A 21199-nucleotide genomic window follows, 5' to 3' on the forward strand; every position below is an offset into this window, starting at 1 on the left:
CAAGCGTTACCCATGCTTCCCTTCTGGATCCCTAGCTTGGCACTCCAGATACTTCTCAAGCGTCACTCACACTTCCCTGCCGGGTCCCTAGCTTGGCACTCCAGATACTTCTCAAGCGTCACTCACACTTCCCTGCCGGGTCCCTAGCTTGGCACTCCAAATACTTCTCAAGCGGTACTCACGCTTCCCTGCTGGGTCCCTAGCTTGCCACTCCACATACCTCTCAAGGATCACTCACGCTTCCCTGCCGGGTTCCTAGCTTTGCACTCCAGATACCTCTCAAGCGTCACCCACGCTTCCCTTCCAGGCCCCTAGCTTGGCACTCCAGATACTTCTCAATTGTCACCCACGCTTCTCTGCTGGGTCCCTAGCTTGGCACTCCAGGTACTTCTCAAGCGTCACCCACGCTTCCCTGCCGGGTCCCTAGCTTGGCACTCCAGATACTTCTCAATTGTCACCCACGCTTCTCTGCCGGGTCCCTAGCTTGGCACTCCATGTACTTCTCAAGCGTCACCCACGCTTCCCTGCCGGGTCCCTAGCTTGGCACTCCAGATGCCTCTCAAACGTCACTCATGCTTCTCTGCCGGGTCCCTAGCTTGGCACTCCAGGTACTTCTCAAGCATCATCCACGCTTCCTTGCTGGATCCCTAGCTTTGCACTCCAGATGCCTCTCAAACGCCACTCACACTTCCCTGCCAGGTCCCTAGTTCGGCACTCCAGATACTTCTCAAGCGTTACCCACGCTTACCACCTAGTGGTACAAGAGAAAAGTGCAACAAGGTCAAACATAGGGAGAAATAGATAGATCTCTCTCAATAGATCTCTATCAATCGACCAAGATAACGACTCCTGGCAAGTAAATTTGTGAGGAGTTCCCTGACTAATCCCCAGGGCGCTACATGTGTAAATATTTAAATGTCTTTATGGTCAGGTGCCAACCTGGAGGAGTAATGCTGATCCTCTATGATTAAAAGCACTGCAATCCAATGAATGAAAGGGACGGGTCAGGCACAGTCAGGCTGGGGGAGGAAAGTGTTAGATGATGCCGGACGTCCAGCCAGGAAATGAGGCGGAGCTCCTTGTGACTCTCTGCAGTTTCTAATGCACGTTGTAAGAAGCTCACAGTGTGCGGTGAAATCAAAGTAAGCCATTTCAATTCAGGCAAGGAGCCGATACAACTGTGCAAGACTGGAGGGAGGGCCGGAGGTCAGATTTATTATATGTGTCACAGAATGTATCTGTTATATAAGTTATACATATAGATCCAGCTTCTGCAGTACCACAAGACACCAGGAGATGGCACCATAATCCATGGTAGTCATTGTATCAATATCAGGGAGATATCTGCATTTAGTTGTGTTATTATGTATCTTATCCTGATTATGTTTTCTTTCAGATGGTTACCATATAAAGGTCAGAAACTGATGGAAAGTATAAAAATGTATGTGTGTAGAACTGCAGATGATGAAAATACTGAAATAACTCAGATTCAGAACTTTTACAATATAGGTGGAAAACAACAATAGGAAATCTTTTCAGATCTGCAAATCCCACCATCCCTGTGCTGAGTTCCCGGGTCTGTACACCTGCTGTGCCCATTATGAGGGGTTTCCACCATCCCTGTGCTGAGTTCCTGGGTCTGTACACCTGCTGTGCCCATTATGAGGGGTTTCCACCATCCCTGTGCTGAGTTCCTGAGTCTGTACACCTGCTGTGCCCATTATGAGGGGTTCCCACCATCCCTGTGCGGAGTTCCCGGGTCTGTACACCTGCTGTGCCCATTATGAGGGGCTCCCACCATACCTGTGCTGAGTTCCCGGGCCTGTACACCTGCTGTGCCCATTATGAGGGGTTCCCACCATCCCTGTGCTGAGTTCCTGAGTCTGTACACCTGCTGTGCCCATTATGAGGGGCTACCACCATACCTGTGCTGAGTTCCCGGCCTGTACACCTGCTGTGCCCATTATGAGGGGTTCCCACCATCCCTGTGCTGAGTTCCTGGGTCTGTACACCTGCTGTGCCCATTATGAGGGGTTCCCACCATCCTTGTGCTGAGTTCCCAGGTCTGTACACCTCCTGTGTCCATTATGAGGGGTTCCCACCATCCCTGTGCTGAGTTCCCGGGCCTGTACACCTGCTGTGCCCATTATGAGGGGTTCCCACCATTCCTGTGCTGAGTTCTCCGTTTTTAAAACTCCACTTGACAATAAATCTCACCTATACCTGCCCCCATAACACACAGCTCTGCCCCCTATAGATGGAGCACTTACCTCTCCTGAGGTGTCCTCGGTATTGGCTCCTGTCTCCTCACTCATCCTCTCCTCCTCTCCTCTCCATACAAATAAATCAAAGTCCACATAGAGAAAACTTTCCAAAACTTGCTAAAGTTTCGTAATAATAATATAAATAAAGAAGAGACAATCGATACAGGCAGAGGCAGCTGTCTGCCTGGTAACTGCCTCTTTGCTCCACCACCGGCGCCACAGTCACTGGAGAGGAGGGAAGATGGGGCAAGCAGTGTCCTTCCTTTATATAACTGCTGACCTTCTTCTGAAAATGTTAACTCTCTGGCTGTCATGGCCAACCAGCAACTTCTGTACCTTCTACACACATCAGCAGAAAACCAGGAAATATGAGATGCTCCAGGTTCACTGAGAGACACAGGGTGATCTGGGGTCACTGAGAGACACAGGGTGATCTGGGGTCACTGAGAGACACAGGGTGATCTGGGGTCACTGGGAGACACAGGTGATCTGGGGTTACTGGGAGACACAGGTGATCTGGGGTTACTGGGAGACAAAGGGTGATCTGAGGTTATTGGGAGACACAGGGTGATTTGGAGTCACTGGGAGACACAATGTGATCTGGGGTCATTGGGAGACACGGGGTGATCTGGGGTCACTGGGAGACACAGGGATATCTGGTGTCACTGGGAGACACAGGGTTATCTGGGGTCACTGGGAGACACAGGGTGATCTGGGGTCACTGGGAGACACGGGTGATCTGGGGTCACTGGGAGACACGGGGTGATCTGGGGTCACTGGCAAACACGGGGGGATCTGGGGTTACTGGGAGACATGGGGTGATCTGGGGTCACTGGGAGACACAGGGTTATCTGGGGTCACTGGGAGACACGGGGTGATCTGGGGTCACTGGGAGACACGGGTGATCTGGGGTCACTGGGAGACACGGGGTGATCTGGGGTCACTGGCAAACACGGGGGGATCTGAGGTTACTGGGAGACATGGGGTGATCTGGGGTCACTGGGAGACACGGGGGATCTGAGGTCACTGGGAGACACGGGGTGATCTGGGGTCACTGGCAAACACGGGGGGATCTGAGGTTACTGGGAGACATGGGGTGATCTGGGGTCACTGGGAGACACGGGGGATCTGAGGTCACTGGGAGACATGGGGTGATCTGGGGTCACTGGGAGACACGGGGTGATCTGGGGTCACTGGGAGACACGGGTGATCTGGGGTCACTGGGAGACACGGGGTGATCTGGGGTCACTGGCAAACACGGGGGGATCTGAGGTTACTGGGAGACATGGGGTGATCTGGGGTCACTGGGAGACACAGGGTTATCTGGGGTCACTGGGAGACACGGGGTGATCTGGGGTCACTGGGAGACACGGGTGATCTGGGGTCACTGGGAGACACGGGGTGATCTGGGGTCACTGGCAAACACGGGGGGATCTGAGGTTACTGGGAGACATGGGGTGATCTGGGGTCACTGGGAGACACGGGGGATCTGAGGTCACTGGGAGACATGGGGTGATTTGGGGTCACTGGGAGACATGGGGTGATCTGGGGTCACTGGGAGACACGGGGTGATCTGGGGTCACTGGGAGACACGGGTGATCTGGGGTCACTGGGAGACACAGGGTGATCTGGGGTCACTGGGAGACACAGGGTGATCTGGGGTCACTGGGAAATATAGGGTGATCTGGGGTCTGAGGGCCTAAGGGTGCTTTAGGACAGAGGCCACAAGATGCAAACAGTCAAGTAGGTAACAACAGAAGGGGGGGGGGGCTCAGTTTATTTGCAGCAACTCAAACATGGAGCATGGAGTGTATTGCTTGCAATTTCAAGCTGCGCCAATCAGGAGCTGCTTCCTTATTTGCCGCTCACCAGAGAGGAGACCCAATACTGAAGAGGCCAGGAGGTGAGGGTGACATTTGGGTTGTCCTCCATCCTAGTTCCAGGGCCCGCCCTTTTTCTTCATTGGATTTCATTGGATACAGCCCGCCTTGGAACACCCACTCATCATCGTATTTTTTTTTATTTGCATAGCTCCTCCCACTGCTTGCATCAGGACAGAGAGGGGTAGTGATACAGGCAGGGCCGAGTAGTGATAAGGCTGTACAGCCAGCCCTCCTGTACTGGGTCCGGGCCCCATCAGTTCAAGGGGGGGGGGGGGGCTGAGCACCTGCCAAGCAAGAGCGCTGGCTGTACTGCCTTATGGTTGACAATTGTGACTCTGCATTGCATAGAGAAGCACAGAGATACAGTGGTGACATCACTGGGTAGAAAAAAAAAGTATGTAAAGCAAATGCAAAGGTTTTATCTAAAAAAAAATGTGATAGCGGAGAATGAGGCAGAGGACCCGGGACCGACACTGATGAGTCACATGAATCTTTATTTGGCATGTTTTGGGTTTTCATTACATCCCCCACCCTTCCACCCCCAATGAAAGGTCCTATCATGGCCCTGTTTTTTCCTGGCTCAAATCTGCTGAGTTTTGACACAGTAGTTAAAATGTCAAATTTCTGCACATGTTCCTGGCAGTCAGAACGGAAACAGCGAGCCTTCCCCAGGTATTGGGGCATTATTCGATAAAATGATAATGGTGCTTGGTGGAGTTCCCCTTTAACACACAGCATTTCTGAATCACGTGCTGCAATGTGATGAGGGAATCAGACGCTGGGGGGGGGGGGGGGTCACACGGTATAATGGGTGTGTATGGACTTCCTGCAGGCGGTGACGTTGCACGGCGAAGGCGTTAAAGCGCGGCGTTGGTTGAGTTGGACCACTCAGGGACACTTCCGCTCCACGCATTGCTTGCCTCCCTCCTCGTATTCCTGCTTGGAGATCCACATCTGCTGGAAGGTGCCCTGCGGACAGACACACAATGCTCTGAAGGAGGGAGCCAGCCTAGCAATAAACTGACAACAGACAATGTCAAAAATACTTTTAAAATATTTATAGGTAGATGTAGACCATTACATATTTATGATTACATATTATCATATCTAGCCAGCAGGTGGCACTCTTGGCTCCTTTTTGCACGCTTCTGGGCCCTCTTTTGCTCCAGTGTTGTTTATGGAACCCAATTGTTCCAATACCTCTAGAATCTGCACCTGTACATCCAGGGGCCTGGTCCTTCCTGTCCACATCCAGCATGCCTCATGTGCCCTGGAAGATGGTCTTTTAGCTTTGACTGGTGGTGCCTGTAAGCATGCATGCAATGTGTTGAGTATCCCTGACCCTGGGTGTATCCACAGGACTAAAAGGGTATTTAAACTCTCTCCCTTAAGCTGATCAAGGTTGTGACTTATTGCCAACAACCTTGTTTGTAAGATCACTAACTTCTATCTGGCTTGTTACTGACCTGTACCATCTAACTCTGCCTGCCCTAACTGCCCACTCTGCTCATTCCTGTTTTGTTGCGTGATTGCTGCCTTGATCTTTGTCTGCACTCTCACTATTCTTGCCAGCAGACTGCCTCAACCCCTGCCTGGACTCTGAATACTCCTTCCTGTTGCCTACCTCGACCTCTGCCTGGATTCTGAATACTCATTCCTGCTGCCTGCCTTAACCTCTGCCTGTACTCTGAATACTCTTTCCTGCTGCCTGCCTCGACCTCTGCCTGGACTCTGAATACTCCTTCCTGCTGCCTGTTTCGTCTTCTGTCTTGACTCTGAATACTCCTTTCTGCTGTCTGCCTCGACCTCTGCCTGGACCCTGAATACTCATTCATGCTGCCTGCCTCGACCTCTGCCTGGACTCTGAATACCCATTCCTGCTGCCTGCCTCGACATCTACCTGGACTCTGAATACTCCTTCCTGCTGCCCACCTCAACCTCTGCCTGGACTCTGAATACTACTTCCTGCTGCCCGCCTGAAACTCTGCCTGGTCTCTGAATATGCCTTCCTGTTGCCTGCCTCAACCCCTGCCTGGACTCTGAATACTCCTTCCTGCTGCCTGCCTCGACCTCTGCCTGGACTCTGAATACTCCTTCCTTCTGCCTGCCTCAACCTCTGCCTGGACTCTGAATATGCCTTCCTGCTGCCTGCCTCGACCTCTGCCTGGACTCTGAATACTTCTTCCTGCTGCCTGCCTCAACCTCTGCCTGGGCACTAACTACTCTTGCTTGCCACCTGCCTTGACCTCTGGACATTCACTACTCCTGCTTGCCACCTAACTCTACCTCTGCCTGGACCCTGACTAATTTTGCCTGCCTCCTGCTTTGACCTCTGCCTGGACCCTGACTTCTCTTGCCTTTCACCTGCCTTAGCCTCTGCCTGGATACTGACTACTCTTACCTGCTGCCTGCCTCAGACACTGACCACCCTTCCTGACAGCTATCTCAACCTCTGCCTGAACACTGACTTCTCTTTCCTATCACAACCTCTACCTTGATATTGTCTATTCTTACCTGCCCCTTGCCTTGACCTCAGTCTGGACATTGACCCCTCTTGCTTGTCATCTGACCCTACCTCTGCCTGCATCCTGACTACTCTTGTCTGCAGCCTGCCTTGACCTCTGCCTAGACTCTGGCTTCTCTTGCCATTCACCTTCCTTAACCTCTATGTGGACATGGACTGCACTTGTGTGCCGCTGGCCTCAGCCTCTGCCTAGCCACTGACTACTCTTGCTTGCCACCTGATTTTACCTCTGCCTGGACTCTGGCTTCTCTTGCCTTTCACCTTCCTTAACCTCTGCCTGGATAACTCTTACCTGCCAACTGCCTCAAGCTGTGTCTGGACACTGACTACTCTTGCCTGCTTCAACCTTTGCCCAGACACTGACTACTTTTGCCCTCCTCAGCCTGTGTCTGCACACTGACCACTCTTGCCTGCGTCAACCTCTGTCTAGACTCTGACTACTCTTGCCTGCCTCAACCTCTGCACAGACACGGACTACTCTTGCCTGCCTCAACCTCTGCCTGGACACTGACTACTCTTGCCTGCCTCAACCTCTGCCCAGACATGGACTACTCTTGCCTGCCTCTACCTCTGTCTGGACACTGACCACTCTTGCCTGCCTCAACCTCTGTCTGGACATGGACTACTCTTGCCTGCCTCAACCTCTGACCAGACATGGACTACTCTTGCCTGCCTTAACCTTTGCCCAGACATGGACTACTGTTGCCTGCCTCTACCTCTGTCTGGACACTGACCACTCTTGCCTGCCTCAACCTCTGTCTGGACATGGGCTACTCTTGCCTGCCTCAACCTCTGCCCAGACACGGACTACTCTTGCCTGCCTCAACCTCTGTCTAGACATGGACTACTCTTGCCTGCCTCAACCTCTGCCCAGACACGGACTGCTCTTGCCTGCCTCACCCTGTATCTGGACACTGAATACTCTTGGCCTTCCACCAGCCTTGACCTCAACCTATACTAATTATATTGTGGTTTAGCCATCTCTGCTGGGCATCCCCTTGGTGGGGCAATTCTGAGTGTTGCAACCTGGTGATATAATACATCAAAGCAGGCCGAAGGGCCACTAGGGTCACCGGGCAATCACTCCTTACAGGCTTGCTCTGGTGAAGACCAAGGTGCCACTTTTACTCCACCCCTAAGGTGAGCCTGCATCATCGGTCAGAGGGCCATTGCACCTAAAACTCAATAATAATAATTTAGCAATTTTTTTTTTTTTAAAGTCAGCCTTCTGATCAGGAATACTCCCACCATGATCATCAAAGGGTTAAGGATGGACTTTGCATACCAGAGAGGCGAGTATGGAGCCTCCGATCCAAGAGCTGAAGCGGCGTTCGATGGAGCTGTTGCTGGCGATGAGCTTGAGGCGCATGCTCTGCGGAAGAGGAGAAAGACCTTGTGAGAAGCTCACAGTGTGCGGTGAAATCAGAGCCATTTCAAGTCATTTCATTCGAGGAGAGGAGCCGGTACATCTGTGCAAGGCTGGAATCCTAGAGCTTTATTCCTCCGTAAATACAATGTAACAATATTGATACATTGTATTTCCTTGTAGTACTGATGACCGATCAAAGGCTTGTTCCTTCATTCACACACAATGTTATTTTTAAATAGTTTCAATAGTCTTTTTTTTCTTCCTTTTTATTTATTTTTTTTGCTTTATCTAAACTTATGGATCTGTTCAATATTTTTTGCAGCATCATTACAAAATAAACACATTTTAAAAAAAATATATATTTTATTTGTAAATAATTTCTATTAAAAAAAAATTGGATAAATCTCAGAATAATATTTGTATTTTTAATCTACAAAAACACAAGATTGTATATTAAAAAACAAAACAAAAAAAAACAGGGGACACATTGAATCTGTTTAGGTTATTTAATCTCCAGGTCAAATGTTTTTTATTCATAAGAATAAGGGAGTTTGGGAAAGAAAGCATTCTGGCCACTGATTATTATAGAAAATAAGCATTTAGCAGCCATAATGCTGTATTTTCTGGTAATGTGGGAATTGCTCTGTAGGGGGCGTACAAGTTCGGGGGGCTCAGCTTGGTAACTATTATTGGGATCTATTTCCTTCCACATAAATCAGCATATGAATAAAGCTGCACACCGCTGTTCTGGAAAGCCGAATTCATCTTTATTGCTCCAGCCAATCAGAGAACACTCCACACCAGCACCTCACTGACGCGTTTCTACCCCTAATTGCAGGAGCTTTACGGGGGGGGGGGCAAAATATGTCAGGAATAGGTGCTAGTGTGGCGTGTTCTCTGATGTGTTGGAACAATAAAGTTGATTTTAACTTTCCAAAACAGCGGTTTACATTTTGTCACATTATAACAAAAAAACGTAAATGTATTTTATTGGGATTTTATGTGATAGACCAACACAAAGTGGCACATAATTGTGAAGTGGAAGGAAAATGATAAATGGTTTTCAACATTTTTTACAGAGAAAATTTAGTACTGTCCGTGATACTTTTTTTTATTTGCACTAACATTTTTTACAAATAAATATGTGAAAATTGTAAGGTGCATTTGTATTCAGCCCCCTTTACTCTGATACCCCTAACTAAGATCTTGTGGAACCAATTGCATTCAGAAGTCACCTAATTAGTAAATAGAGTCCACCTGTGTGTAATTTAAGCTCGGTTTAAATGCAGCTGTTCTGTGAAGCCCTCAGAGGTTTGTTAGAGAACCTTAACCACTTGCCGACCGCCGCACGACGATGTACGTCGACAGAATGGCACGGGCAGGCATAAGGGCTTACATGTACGTCCTTGCCTGCCCGCCAGTCGGGGGCCCGATCGGGCCCCCGCCCAGTGCCTGCGGCGGTCGGTATTCGTTCGGGAGCGATCCCGGACGAGGGGACGGCCATTCATTCATGGCCACCCCCTCGCGATCGCTCCCGACGAATGAAAATGTCCCGTGACATCACTTCCTCTCCTGTAATGTAAACACAGGAGAGGAAGTGATGTATTCTCTCCTCCGTGTCGGTATTTTTCGTTCCGGCACCGAGGAGAGAGGATCGGTGAGTTGCACAAGCACTACACTACACAGTAGAACATGCCAGGCACACTCACACCCCCCCTTTACCCCCCGATCACCCCCCAATTACCCCTGCCCCCCCCAGTCACAGTGACACCAATTGCTTTTTTTTTTTTTTGCATTGGTGTCATTTGTGACTGTAATAACTGTTAGGGCAGTTAGGGTTAGCCCCCTTTAGTTCTAATGTGCCCCCCTAACCCCCCCAATAAAGGTTTAACCCCGTGATCACCCCCCGTCGCCAGTGTCACTAAGGCTTCACATTGCAGCGGTTTATGAGAACTAATGTGATTCGCACCGCACTGCAGTGCAAATCACATCCGATCTCTGTGCGATTCGAGTTCAGCCATACAGATAGTATGGCTAAATTCGTGTCGCACCCGCCGCAAATTCGCACGGGACCCTTTTTTTGGCCCGCAGCAGAATCGGATCGCATGGGTGTTCACACCATGCGATCCGAGTTTGCAGATCGCACTGCGATATGCGAACTGATCTGGGGGTGTCATTAACATTTCACTGACACTCCCAGCAGTTCGCATAGGGCAGTGTGAACTGCCGCCGGGAGGCATGCGATGCGGGAACCCGCCGCGGATTCATGGCGTTCCCGCATCGCTCCAGTGTGAACCCAGCCTAATAAGCGATCGTTTTTCTGATCGCTGTATTAGTGTCACAGGTGACGCTAGTTAGGCAGGTAGGTATTTAGGTTCGCCGCAGCTTTTTATAGCGCCAGGGACCCCCATATACTACCGCATAAAGCCCCCTGATTGCCCCCTAGTTAACCCTTTCACCAGTGATCACCATATAACTGTTACAGGTGACGCTGGTTGGTTAGTTATTTTTTTATAGTTTCAGGGCACCCGCCATTTATTACCTAATAAAGGTTTAACCCCCTGATCACCCGGCGGGTGTCATTTGTGACTGTAATAACTGTTAGGGCAGTTAGGGTTACAGGGCACCCGCCATTTATTACCTAGTCTCACTAGTGTACCCCTAAATTTAGGGGTGCCTACTTTCCAAAATGTTGTCATTTGGGGGGGGGGGGGGGGGGTTGTGCCATCTTGGCATTTTATGGCCTTCAAAACTGTAACGCCCTTAGAAAGCCTGAAGGCGGTGCTTGGTTTTCGGGGCCCCGTACGCGGCTAGGCTCCCAAAAAGTCCCACATATGTAGTATCCCCGTACTCAGGAGAAGCAGCAGAATTTATTTTGGGGTGTCATTTCACATATGCCCATGGCATGCGTGAGCAATATATCATTTAGTGACAACTTTGTGAAAAAAAAAAAAAGTTTGTAATTTTCCTGCAACTTGTGGCAAAATATAAAATATTCCATGGACTCAAAATGCCTCTCAGCAAATAGCTTGGGGTGTCTACTTTCTAAAATGGGGTCATTTGTGGGGGTTTTGTGCCATCTTGGCATTTTATGGCCTTCAAAACTGTAATAGGTAGTGAGAAGTGAAATCAAAAATTTACGCCCTTAGAAAGCCTGAAGGCGGTGCTTGGTTTTCGGGGCCCCGTACGTGGCTAGGCTCCCAAAAAGTCCCACATATGTGGTATCCCCGTACTCAGGAGAAGCAGCAGAATTTATTTTGGGGTGTCATTTCACATATGCCCATAGCATGTGTGAGCAATATATCATTTAGTGACAACTTTGTGTAAAAAAAAAAATTTTTTATTTTTTGTCATTATTCAATCGCTTGAGGCAAAAAAATAAAATATTCAATGGGCTCAACATGCCACTTATCAATTTCCTTAGGGTGTCTACTTTCCAAAATGGGGTCATTTGGGGGGGTTTTGTACTGCCCTGCCATTTTAGCACCTCAAGAAATGAGATAGGCAGTCGTAAACTAAAAGCTGCGTAAATTCCAGAAAACGTACCTTAGTTTGTAGATGTGACAACTTTTGCGCAAACCAATAAATATACAATTATTGACTTTTTTTTTACCAAAGACATGTGGCTGAATACATTTTGGCCTAAATGTATGACTAAAATTGAGTTTATTGGATTTTTCTAATAACAAAAATTAGAAAATATCATTTTTTTTCAAAATTTGCGGTCTTTTTACGTTTCTATCGCAAAAAATAAAAATCGCAGAGGCAATCAAATACCATCAAAAGAAAGCTCTATTTGTGGGAAGAAAAGGACGCAAATTTTGTTTTGGTACAACATTGCATGACCGCGCAATTACCAGTTAAAGCAGCGCAGTGCCAAATTGTAAAAAGACCTCTGGTCATTTACCAGCAAAATCAGAGGCGGCTCTCTAATTAGGCAAATAAGGCGGTCGCCTAAGGCCTCGCACTCACAGGGGCCTCCCGACAGCCTAATTGAAGAGCCGCCTCTGCTGACAACAATGCCGCTGCGGCATTAAGCTCAGACCGGCAACGGTTTAACATTGCCTGTGAGATAGAGAGCACTGACACCAGCACTGAGATAGAGAGCACTGACACCAGCACCAAGAGCACTGACACCAGCACTTTAAAGCTCTTAATATATGTAATTTGTACAGTTCGTTTTTTTATCGCTTGAATTATTTTTCCCATTATGGGCAGGAGTGGGGCCTCATGTCTAGGTTTTGCCTAAGGCCTCAAAAAGCCTAGAGCCGCCTCTGAGCAAAATGGTCCGGTCTGAAGGTGGTTAATGAACAAACAGCATCACAAAGGCCAAGGAACACACCAGACAGGTCAGGGATAAAGTTGTGGAGAAGTTTAAAGCAGGGTTGGGTTATAAAAAAAATATCCCAGGCTTTGAACATCTCACGGAGCTCTGAGCACTGGTTGTAACATGACAAATTTCAAGGGGTGTGAATACTTTTTCAAGGCACTGTATAGGCCATTATCTACCCTCATGTATACACCACACAACTATGGACAATCAGAAAATAATGGCATTTAAACTACCCCTATCATGAGATCCTATTGCTGACCTCCTTCTGAAAAACACGAATTGCCTGTCATGCAGTCATGATGACCCTAAAGCTTCAATACTTTGAGTCGCTGGCCCGAACCAACTGCACCTGTTGGGAAAGTTAGAGCAAAGTCAGAACTCCTGATTCAAAGGATCAAAGCAAATGGTTCATCGTGACAGCCAGGCAGATAGCGTTTTCAGAAGGAAAGCCCAGCACTGGTAGACTCCACATTTCTCTCATGGCACCTTTTCTTTAAGGAGTGATAGCTGGTGAGATAATCCTTGTCAACTGACTGTATATTAGATTTGGTCTTGAAGGCCACTGGAAAGTGATTCAATTTTTCTACACCAGTTGGATGCTCCTGTTCTGGGGTCTGCAGTCCTGCTGCCTGGTCTGGTCTTTATCTAGAACACTCCTGTTCTGGGGTCTGCAGTCTTACTGTCTGGTCCGGTCCAGTCCACTGTTCATCCAGTACGCTTCTCAGCTGGGGTCCACAATCCTGTTTTTTGGTCCAGTCCGCTGTTCATCTAATACACTCCTGTCTAATACACTCCTGTGCTGGGGTCTGCAGTCCTGCTGCCTGGTCCGGTGTTCATCCAGTATGCTCTTGTGCTGGGGTCTGCAGTCCTGCTGCCTGGTCCGATGTTCATCCAGTATGCTCCTGTGCTGGGGTCTGCAGTCCTGCTGCCTGATCCGGTGTTCGTCCAGTATGCTCCTGTGCTGGGGTATGCAGTCCAGCTGCCTGGTCCGGTGTTCATCCAGTACGCACCTGTGCTAGGGTCCTCTGTCTGCAGTCCTGCTTCCTGTCTGGAGTCTGTGCTGGGGTCCGCAGTTCTGCTGCCTGGTCTCGTCTGGTGTTCATCCAGTATGCTTCTGTGCTGGGGTCCACAGTCCTGCTGCCTGGTTTAGTGTTCATCCAGTATGCGCTTCTGCTGGGGTCTACAGTTCTGCTGTTTGGTCTGGTGCAATGTTCATCCAGTACACACCTGTTCTTGGGTCCTCATCTCTGCTGCCTGGTCTGGTCCACTGTTCATCCACTAAACTCCTGTGCTGGGATATGCAGTCCTGCTGCCGGGTCTGGTCCAGTGTTCATCCAGTATGCTTCTGTGCTGGGGTCTGCAGTCCTGCTGCTTCGTCTGGTCCAGTGTTCATTCAGTATTCTCCTCTGCTGGGGTCTGCAGTCCTGCTGCCTCGTCTGGTGCAGTGTTCATTCAGTATACTCCCCTGCTGGGGTCCGCAGTCCTGCTGCCTGGTTTAGTCTGCCCTTTCTTCCAGTACATCCTGTGCTGGGGTCCACAGCTTTGCCACCTGGTCTGATCCAATTCATCTAATATGCTCCTCTGCTAGGCCCTGCAGTCCTGCTGCCTGTTCCAAACCGGTGTAAGTATAATACACTCCTAGCCCGGGGTCTGCAGTCCTGCTGCCTGTTCTGGTCCGATGTTAATACAATACACTCCTGTCCTTGGGTTTGCAGTCCTGCTGCCTGGTCCAGTGTTCATTTACATGATCCTGTGCTGGGGCCCGTAGTCATACTGCCTTGTCTGGTCCAGTATTCATCCAATGCACTCCTGTGCTGAAGTCCTGCTGCCTGTCCAATTTGGTTTTCATCCAGTACGCAGTGCTGGGGTCTGCAGTCCTGCTGCCTGGTCCAGTGTTCACCCAGTATGCTCCTGTTGTGGGGTCTGCAGTCCTGCTGCCTGGTCCAGTGTTCACCCAGTATGCTCCTGTGGTGGGGTCTGCAGTCCTGTTGCCTGGTCCAGTGTTCATCCAGTATGATCCTGTGGTGGGGTCTGCAGTCCTGCTACCTGGTCCAGTTTTCATCCAATAAGCTCCTGTGCTGGGGTCTGCAGTCCTGCTGCCTGGGCCAGTGTTCATCCTGTACTTTCCTGTGCTGGAGTCTGCAGTCCTGCTGCCTGGTCCAGTGTTCATCCAGTAGGCTTCAGTGCTTGGGTCTGCAGTCCTGCTGCTTGGTCCAGTGTTCATCCAGTACACTCCTGTGCTGGGGTCTGCAGTCCTGCTGCTTGGTCCAGTGTTCATCCAGTACGTTCCTGTGCTGGGGTCTGCAGTCCAGCTGCTTGGTCCAGTGTTCATCCAGTATGTTCCTGTGCTGGGGTCTGCAGTCCTGCTGCCTGGTCCAGTGTTCATCCAGTATGTTCCTGTGCTGGGGTCTGCAGTCCTGCTGCCTGGTCCGGTGTTCATCCAGTACGCTCCTGTGCTGGGGTCTGTAGTCCTGCTGCTTTGTCCAGTATTCATCCAGTATGCTCCTGTGCTGGGGTCTGCGGTCCTGCTGCCTGATCCAGTGTTCATCCAGTACGCACCTGTGCTGGGCTCTGCAATCCTGCTGCCTGGCCCGGTGTTCATCAAGTATGCTTGTCTGCTGGGATCTGCAGTCCTGCTCCCTGGTCCGGTGTTCATCCAGTGCGCTCCTGTGCTAGGGTCTGCAGTCCTGCTCCAGTCCATTTTGGTGTTCATCCAGTACGCTACTGTGCTGGGGTCTGCAGTCCTGCTGCCTGGTCTGGTGTTCACACAGTATGGTCCTGTGCTGGGGTCTGTAGTCCTGCTCCAGTCCACTGTTTCCTCCTGTACGCTCCTGTTCCGTGGTCTAGCATGTGTGCTCCACAGTCTTGAGTCCCTCTTTGCAGCACAATTCTTGTCATCCTCGCTGCCACCAGAACGCCCCACTCATCATCTGCTTCCGCAACTGTGAAGTAGTCTCCACACATTAGAGCAGAATGAACCTAGGAGTTGTGACCTGGAGACCCTTAATAATTATTATAACCCATATAACTGTCATGTCTGTCCGTCAGCATCAAATAATGTGTGATGTTGGAAAATAATAATAGCGGTCCCTGGCCTCTTACCGGTGGCGTCTTCTGTGACAGTTCACGGTTCAGCCTGTCGTTGAAGCCTTGGAGGAGCGTGTTACCTCCGGTGACGATGACACTGCCATACAGACCCTGCCGAGACACAGCAATTCACATTACATAGGAACACATTGAACACGTGTTGGGGGTTTTTATCTATATCTGTGTCCCCAGTGGGAAGATTTAACTTCACTTCCTGTCCCGGTGACCCAACAAGAAATCTAAGTTTTAGTTTGTACAGTATATAAAAGTTGTTGGTTTATGGCAGTGAGTTTTTATAGTAGTGAATAGATTTGGGAACTGGATAACCAGTGCTATAGTTCCTAAAGGAAAATAAGATTGTGAGACAAATGATGAGTATGAATATCCCCACCCTACTCCAACTCTTCACCTTTATGATTAAACGCCAGGCTGGGGTGAAATGCGTCAGTGGTAAAGGAGTATGGGTCTGATGGAGGGCAATCCAGGCAGATACCACATTACTAAGGTCAGGCCCCCCTTATATGAACTCACCGGTCTTATGTCGATGTCACACATCCCGATACTGCTGGTCACTACGTGTCCCACCCCCAACATGGTGTTACCAGAGAGACCCTGAAAAGAGAAGAAAAGTTACAAAGCGCCCCCTACAGGATATCACCTCTATTTCATGCATTTCCAGCTGTGGTGTGGTGGATTTTGGACCTGTCTTCTTAGGTGCGTTTTATGTGCGGAGGTTTAAATAAATATCATCATTTATCAGTGTATACATCTAACTGAACCGAAAAGCCAATACTCCCATTACTGGGAGGGGTATTAGTGCTCCCATTATTAGCAAGTCCCATTACTGGGAGGGATATCAGTAGTCCCATTGCTATGAGGGGTATTAGTGTTGCCATTACTGGGAGGAGCATTTGAAGTACTATTACTGGGAAGGGTAATAGTACTCCCATTGCTGAGAGGGGTATTAGTACTCCCATTGATGTGAAGGGTATGAGTGCTCCCTTTGCTGGGAGGGGTATTAGCACTGCCATTGTTGGGAGGGGTATTAGCACTGCCATTGTTGGGAGGGGTATTAGCACTGCCATTGTTGGGAGGGGTATTAGCACTCCCATTGTTGAGAGGGGTATTAGCACTGCCATTGTTGGGAGGGGTATTAGCACTCCCATTGTTGGGAGGGGTATTAGCACTACCATTGTTGGGAGGGGTATTAGCACTGCCATTGTAGGGAGGGGTATTAGCACTGCCATTGTTGGGAGGGGTATTAGCACTACCATTGTTGGGAGGGGTATTAGCACTCCCATTGTTGGGAGGGGTATTAGCACTCCCATTGTTGGGAGGGGTATTAGCACTGCCATTGTTGGGAGGGGTATTAGCACTCCCATTGTTGGTAGGGGTTTTAGCAGTCCCATTATTGTGAGGGGTATTAGTAGTCCCATTATTGGGAGGGGTATTCGTACTCCAATTACTGGGAGAGATATTAGTACTCCCATTGCAGAGAGGGGTATTAGTATTCCCATTGCTGGGAGGAGTATTAGTAGACCCATTGCTAAGAGTCATATTAGTAGTAGTTCTATTGCTGGGTGGGGTATTAGAATTCCCATTACTGGGAGGAGTATTTCAAGTCCCATTACTGGGAAGGGTATTAGTGTTCCCATTGCTGGGATGGGTATTAGTACTCCCATTTCTGGGAGGGATTTTAGTGTTCCCATTATTAGTAGTCTCATTACTGGGTGGGGTAATAGTCCCAGAATACTCCTCCCTTTGCTCGGAGGGGTATTCATACTCTAATTACTGGAAGAGGTATTAGTACTCCCATTGCTGGAAGGGGTATTAGTACTTCTATTGCTTGGAGGGGTATTAGTACTCCCTTTGCTGGGAGGAGTATTAGTAGTCCCTTTGCTAAGAGGGGTATTAGTAGTCCCATTGCTGGGTGGGGTATTAGTATTCTCATTACTGGGAGGAGTATTTCAAGTCCCATTACTGGGAAGGGTATTAGTGTTCCCATTGCTGGGATGGGATATTAGTACTCCCATTGCTGGGAAGGGTATTAGTGCTCCCATTATTACTAGTCCCATTACTGGGAGGGGTATTAGCAGTCCCATTGCTGGGAGGGGTATTAGCAGTCCCATTGCTGGGGGGAGTATTAGCATTCCCTGTTACTGGTAAGATGATGGCCTTCCATCCAGGAGTGGTGGGTGTGTTTTTGTTGGCTGGTACACATCACCTTCACATTGGATGGGTCGAAGAGCCCCTCGGGGATACGCAGTCTCTCAGCGCCATAGTCTGTGTTGTAGCCATTGGGCATCTCATAATGGACGGTGGGCATCTGAGCGGCTACCCTGCACAGAGAGGAAGAAATCGGTCCATGCTCTATAGCATTAAACCGCACCTTTATATCTTTTTTATTATTGTTGTTACATATTCACACACACAGTACATGTTCATCAGCCAATGGGATTCAATATCTAATTATACATATATATATTTTTCTTTTTTCTTTTAAAAAAATAGATTGCCATTATAATTATTATTATACAGGATTTATATAGCGCCAAAAGTTTGCACAGCACTTTACAAAATAAAGGGTTCCAGTACAGTTACAATTTAATTCAATACAATAGGATGAGGAGGGCCCAGACCATAAGAGCTTACAATCTATGCTATCGGTCATGGAGGCAGTTTAAGGCTGACACTTACTGTTCATCATATGGAGAGTCTGACACTTGCAAGACGGAGGCCTGGAAATCCTGGATGACCTCCTGGTGGAGATTGAAGGACAGTTGTATGTGATATATTAATTCATAGACCAAAAACTGGCATCATGTCTGAGATTCCGTACATCTACAGTACTTTTGTTTTCACAGAAACTTTCACAGGCCATGAAATTGACAAAATATAAACACCCACCTTGCTGAAACAGGGCAGAGACACGTTCACCCATCTTTACTATCCCACCACTGTAGATTGAGTAAAGGAAGCCCTAAGGAAGCTCAAAGCCAACTTTTTGGAGCTTACACAGAGCTAAGAGCTCTTCACCCTAACCCCATGTGATGGCATTGAGCCAATTCAACACTAGGATTGTCACCTTGGAGAAAGGGAAGTGAGTCCCATTTTCTTCCATTTCCAGGAATTTTCTTCAGTGATTGGTGGTTGAATGGAAAAACAAGGAGGCGAAGTAAAAGTGAGTATTTGCTGCTGGAAAGGGAAACATTTCATGAACCCATAGCTTTACCCTGCTTAGGAAGAACTAAAGATGTATCCCTACATCTTAGCTTAACGTGAAAACCTAACCCTTACCCAAAGCTTGACCTAACCCCTAAAACATGATGACCTTCACCACTAAACCTAAATCTTACATCCTCTTTACACCTCTGTGCCCCATGGTTGCGTGTGGAACCATGTGCAGGTCCCCCCCTAGGTCCCCTTTACACCTATGTTTCCCATGGTTGTGTGTGACACCTTGTGCAGTGCCTCGTGGTTGCACCCAAACACACAATTCATTGGGTGCCAAAGGACCGTGCAATAGAAAAATGCTGCCCAGTCTATTTCTTGTTTGTTGCCATGTGTTGGCTGCACCTTCAAAACCAATGGGTCACCTAAAATAATGGAGGTGTATAAAATCTCATGTTAGGATGAGTGAGGATATGTATTACAGTGGACCACAAAGATGTGAAGGAGGTCCTTAAATTTTGATCCTACCGCCTTCTGCCATCTTTTAGTGGTACTTCCATTTTTCCAACATGTCCTATGGCAGGGATCTCCAAACTACGGACTGCCAGTTTTTCCGAAACTACACATCCCATGAGGTATTGTAAAACTCTGACATTCACGGACATGACTAGGCATGATGGGAATTGTAGTCCCTGAGCAACTGGAGGGCCATAGTTTGGAGACCCCTGTCCTAGGGTATTGGGAAGGGGTGCACTTTGCCTTTTTTTTTTCCATTGATGTTGGAGGACTTTGCCATCACACTTTGTGCACCCATATCTTGGATCCACCATGCATCTCAAGTACACACTAACAAAGCCGGTGTTAACAAGCACTCACATTGCTCATGTAGTTCTGCCAGGATTTGGTGACGGCGGGCAGTTTGTCTTTCTTCCTCCAGTTCGGGGGTGACCCTTCCCGTACCGGCTCCTGGAGGAGACATAAAACCAGAGGGAGCAATGCCACTTATCGGGACCTCAAAACAGAGAGGATTATAGGCAAGGTTTAGTTTTGTCAATGTTTCTTCTTTTTTTTTTAAATATGTAAGAATCCAGCTTGATGAAAAAGAAACGAATCTAATCAACATGTGTTCATTAAAAAAAAAAAAAAACAGGGTATAGTTTGACCACAAGATGGTTTCACTTTTCTGCTCCTTACCACCACACAAGTCTATAAGTTGGGCGACCCACTAAAAACAATACCCTCCCTGTGTTGATGAAGTCTTATTTCTGCAGCTGTTAAAAAAGAGGGCTGAGTGATGCTTAGTTAAAAGCAGAGCCCTCTAGTGGCCAATCTACACATCTCTATATTTATTACTTTATGTCCTCCTTTATCTTCCTTTGTTACATACTCCATGTATACCTTTGTGTGCGTTCAATAAGCCCTGTGCATTTTTTGAATTATTGCACTAAAAAAATTGTCAGAGAAAATACGAAACCAGGCATTATTGCGCATATAAATAGGAGGGAAAGTCCTGCATTTTTCGCCGTTGACAGATGGCCCGAAGGCAGGAAACCAAATACATCGGTACTCCAATGGATACATTTTTAGTTTAATTAGAAATATTCACCTTGGATGCGATCATGTACGGCGGGATAATATCCACCCCCATCTCCTGGAATAATTCACGGCATTGCATGGTAATAAAATCACCGGCCAGGGGTGACTTGACGATACCTGCAAGACAGACATAAAGTCACTGGAAATCCAACGGACCCCTATACTTTGCCATGGGCGATATTCTTCTACTTTTTATTGTTGTAGTATCGTTACTTCTCCATTATAGTGGGAGATGTAAAAGAGGCGAAATCACTTGATGAAAATTAACATGTTGTAATTGCCATTTGCAGCATTCAGACCCCCCTCCATAGATTTCAGGGGATGCAACCACCCCCCCCCCATAAATTTCAGGAGATGCAACCCCCCATAGAGTTCAGAAGATGCAACCCCCATAGAGTTCAGGGGATGCAACCCCCCCACAGAGTTCAGGGAATGCTATGCCCCATAAAGTTCAGGGGATGCAACCCCCCATAGAGTTCAAGAGATGGACCCCCCATAGAGTTCAGAAGATGCTCCCCCCCCCCCACACACACACACACACAGATTTTAGGGGCTGCAATCTTCCATAGAGTTCAGGGGATGCAACCCCCCCTAGAGTTTAGGGGATGCAACCTCCCACAATGTTCAGGGGATACAACCTTCCATAGTGTTCATGGGATAGATGCAATCCCCCATAGTGTTCAGAAGATAGATGCAACCCCCCTAGAGTTCAGGGAAAGCAGCCCACCATAGAGTTCAGGGAATGCAACCCCCCTGCCCATAGGGTTCAGGGGATGCAACCCTCCCCATAGAGTTAAGGGGATGCAACCCCCCCATAGAGTTCAGGGGATGCAACTACCTCCATAGAGTTCAGGGAATACAACCCTCCACAACGTTCAGGGAATACAGCCCCCCACAATGTTCAGGGGATACAACCCCCCATAGTGTTCAGGGGATAGGTGCAACCCCCCCCCCCACTAGAGTCCAGGGGAT

At 48.5% G+C, this 21199-nt stretch overlaps 2 protein-coding genes across 4 annotated transcripts in view; both read right to left on the reverse strand.

Moving 5' to 3' along the window:
* The window catches only part of TFR2 (transferrin receptor 2), a 73986-nt gene extending 71656 nt beyond the window's left edge, over positions 1 to 2330 (reverse strand). The window contains exon 1 of the mRNA XM_077470925.1: positions 2271 to 2330. Within this exon, the coding sequence (XP_077327051.1) occupies positions 2271 to 2315 (45 nt within the window). The 5' untranslated portion in view covers positions 2316 to 2330. The remainder of the gene's footprint in view (positions 1 to 2270) is intronic.
* A 2291-nt stretch (positions 2331 to 4621) lies between these two features.
* ACTL6B (actin like 6B) overlaps positions 4622 to 21199 on the reverse strand; it is a 31259-nt gene continuing 14681 nt past the window's right edge. For all 3 annotated transcript variants that reach the window (XM_077470926.1, XM_077470927.1, XM_077470928.1), the window contains exons 7-14: positions 20238 to 20344; positions 19508 to 19597; positions 18158 to 18219; positions 17685 to 17799; positions 15992 to 16072; positions 15476 to 15571; positions 7957 to 8043; positions 4622 to 5116 (exon numbers count right to left, since the gene is read on the reverse strand). In XM_077470926.1, coding sequence (XP_077327052.1) covers positions 5036 to 5116; positions 7957 to 8043; positions 15476 to 15571; positions 15992 to 16072; positions 17685 to 17799; positions 18158 to 18219; positions 19508 to 19597; positions 20238 to 20344 — 719 coding nt within the window. In that variant the 3' untranslated portion in view covers positions 4622 to 5035. The remainder of the gene's footprint in view (positions 5117 to 7956; positions 8044 to 15475; positions 15572 to 15991; positions 16073 to 17684; positions 17800 to 18157; positions 18220 to 19507; positions 19598 to 20237; positions 20345 to 21199) is intronic.

This window comes from Lithobates pipiens, unplaced genomic scaffold, assembly GCF_037356315.1.
Source record: "Lithobates pipiens isolate NorthernLeopardFrog02 unplaced genomic scaffold, aLitPip1_a1.2 Scaffold_8, whole genome shotgun sequence".
NCBI classification, from domain to species: domain Eukaryota; kingdom Metazoa; phylum Chordata; class Amphibia; order Anura; family Ranidae; genus Lithobates; species Lithobates pipiens.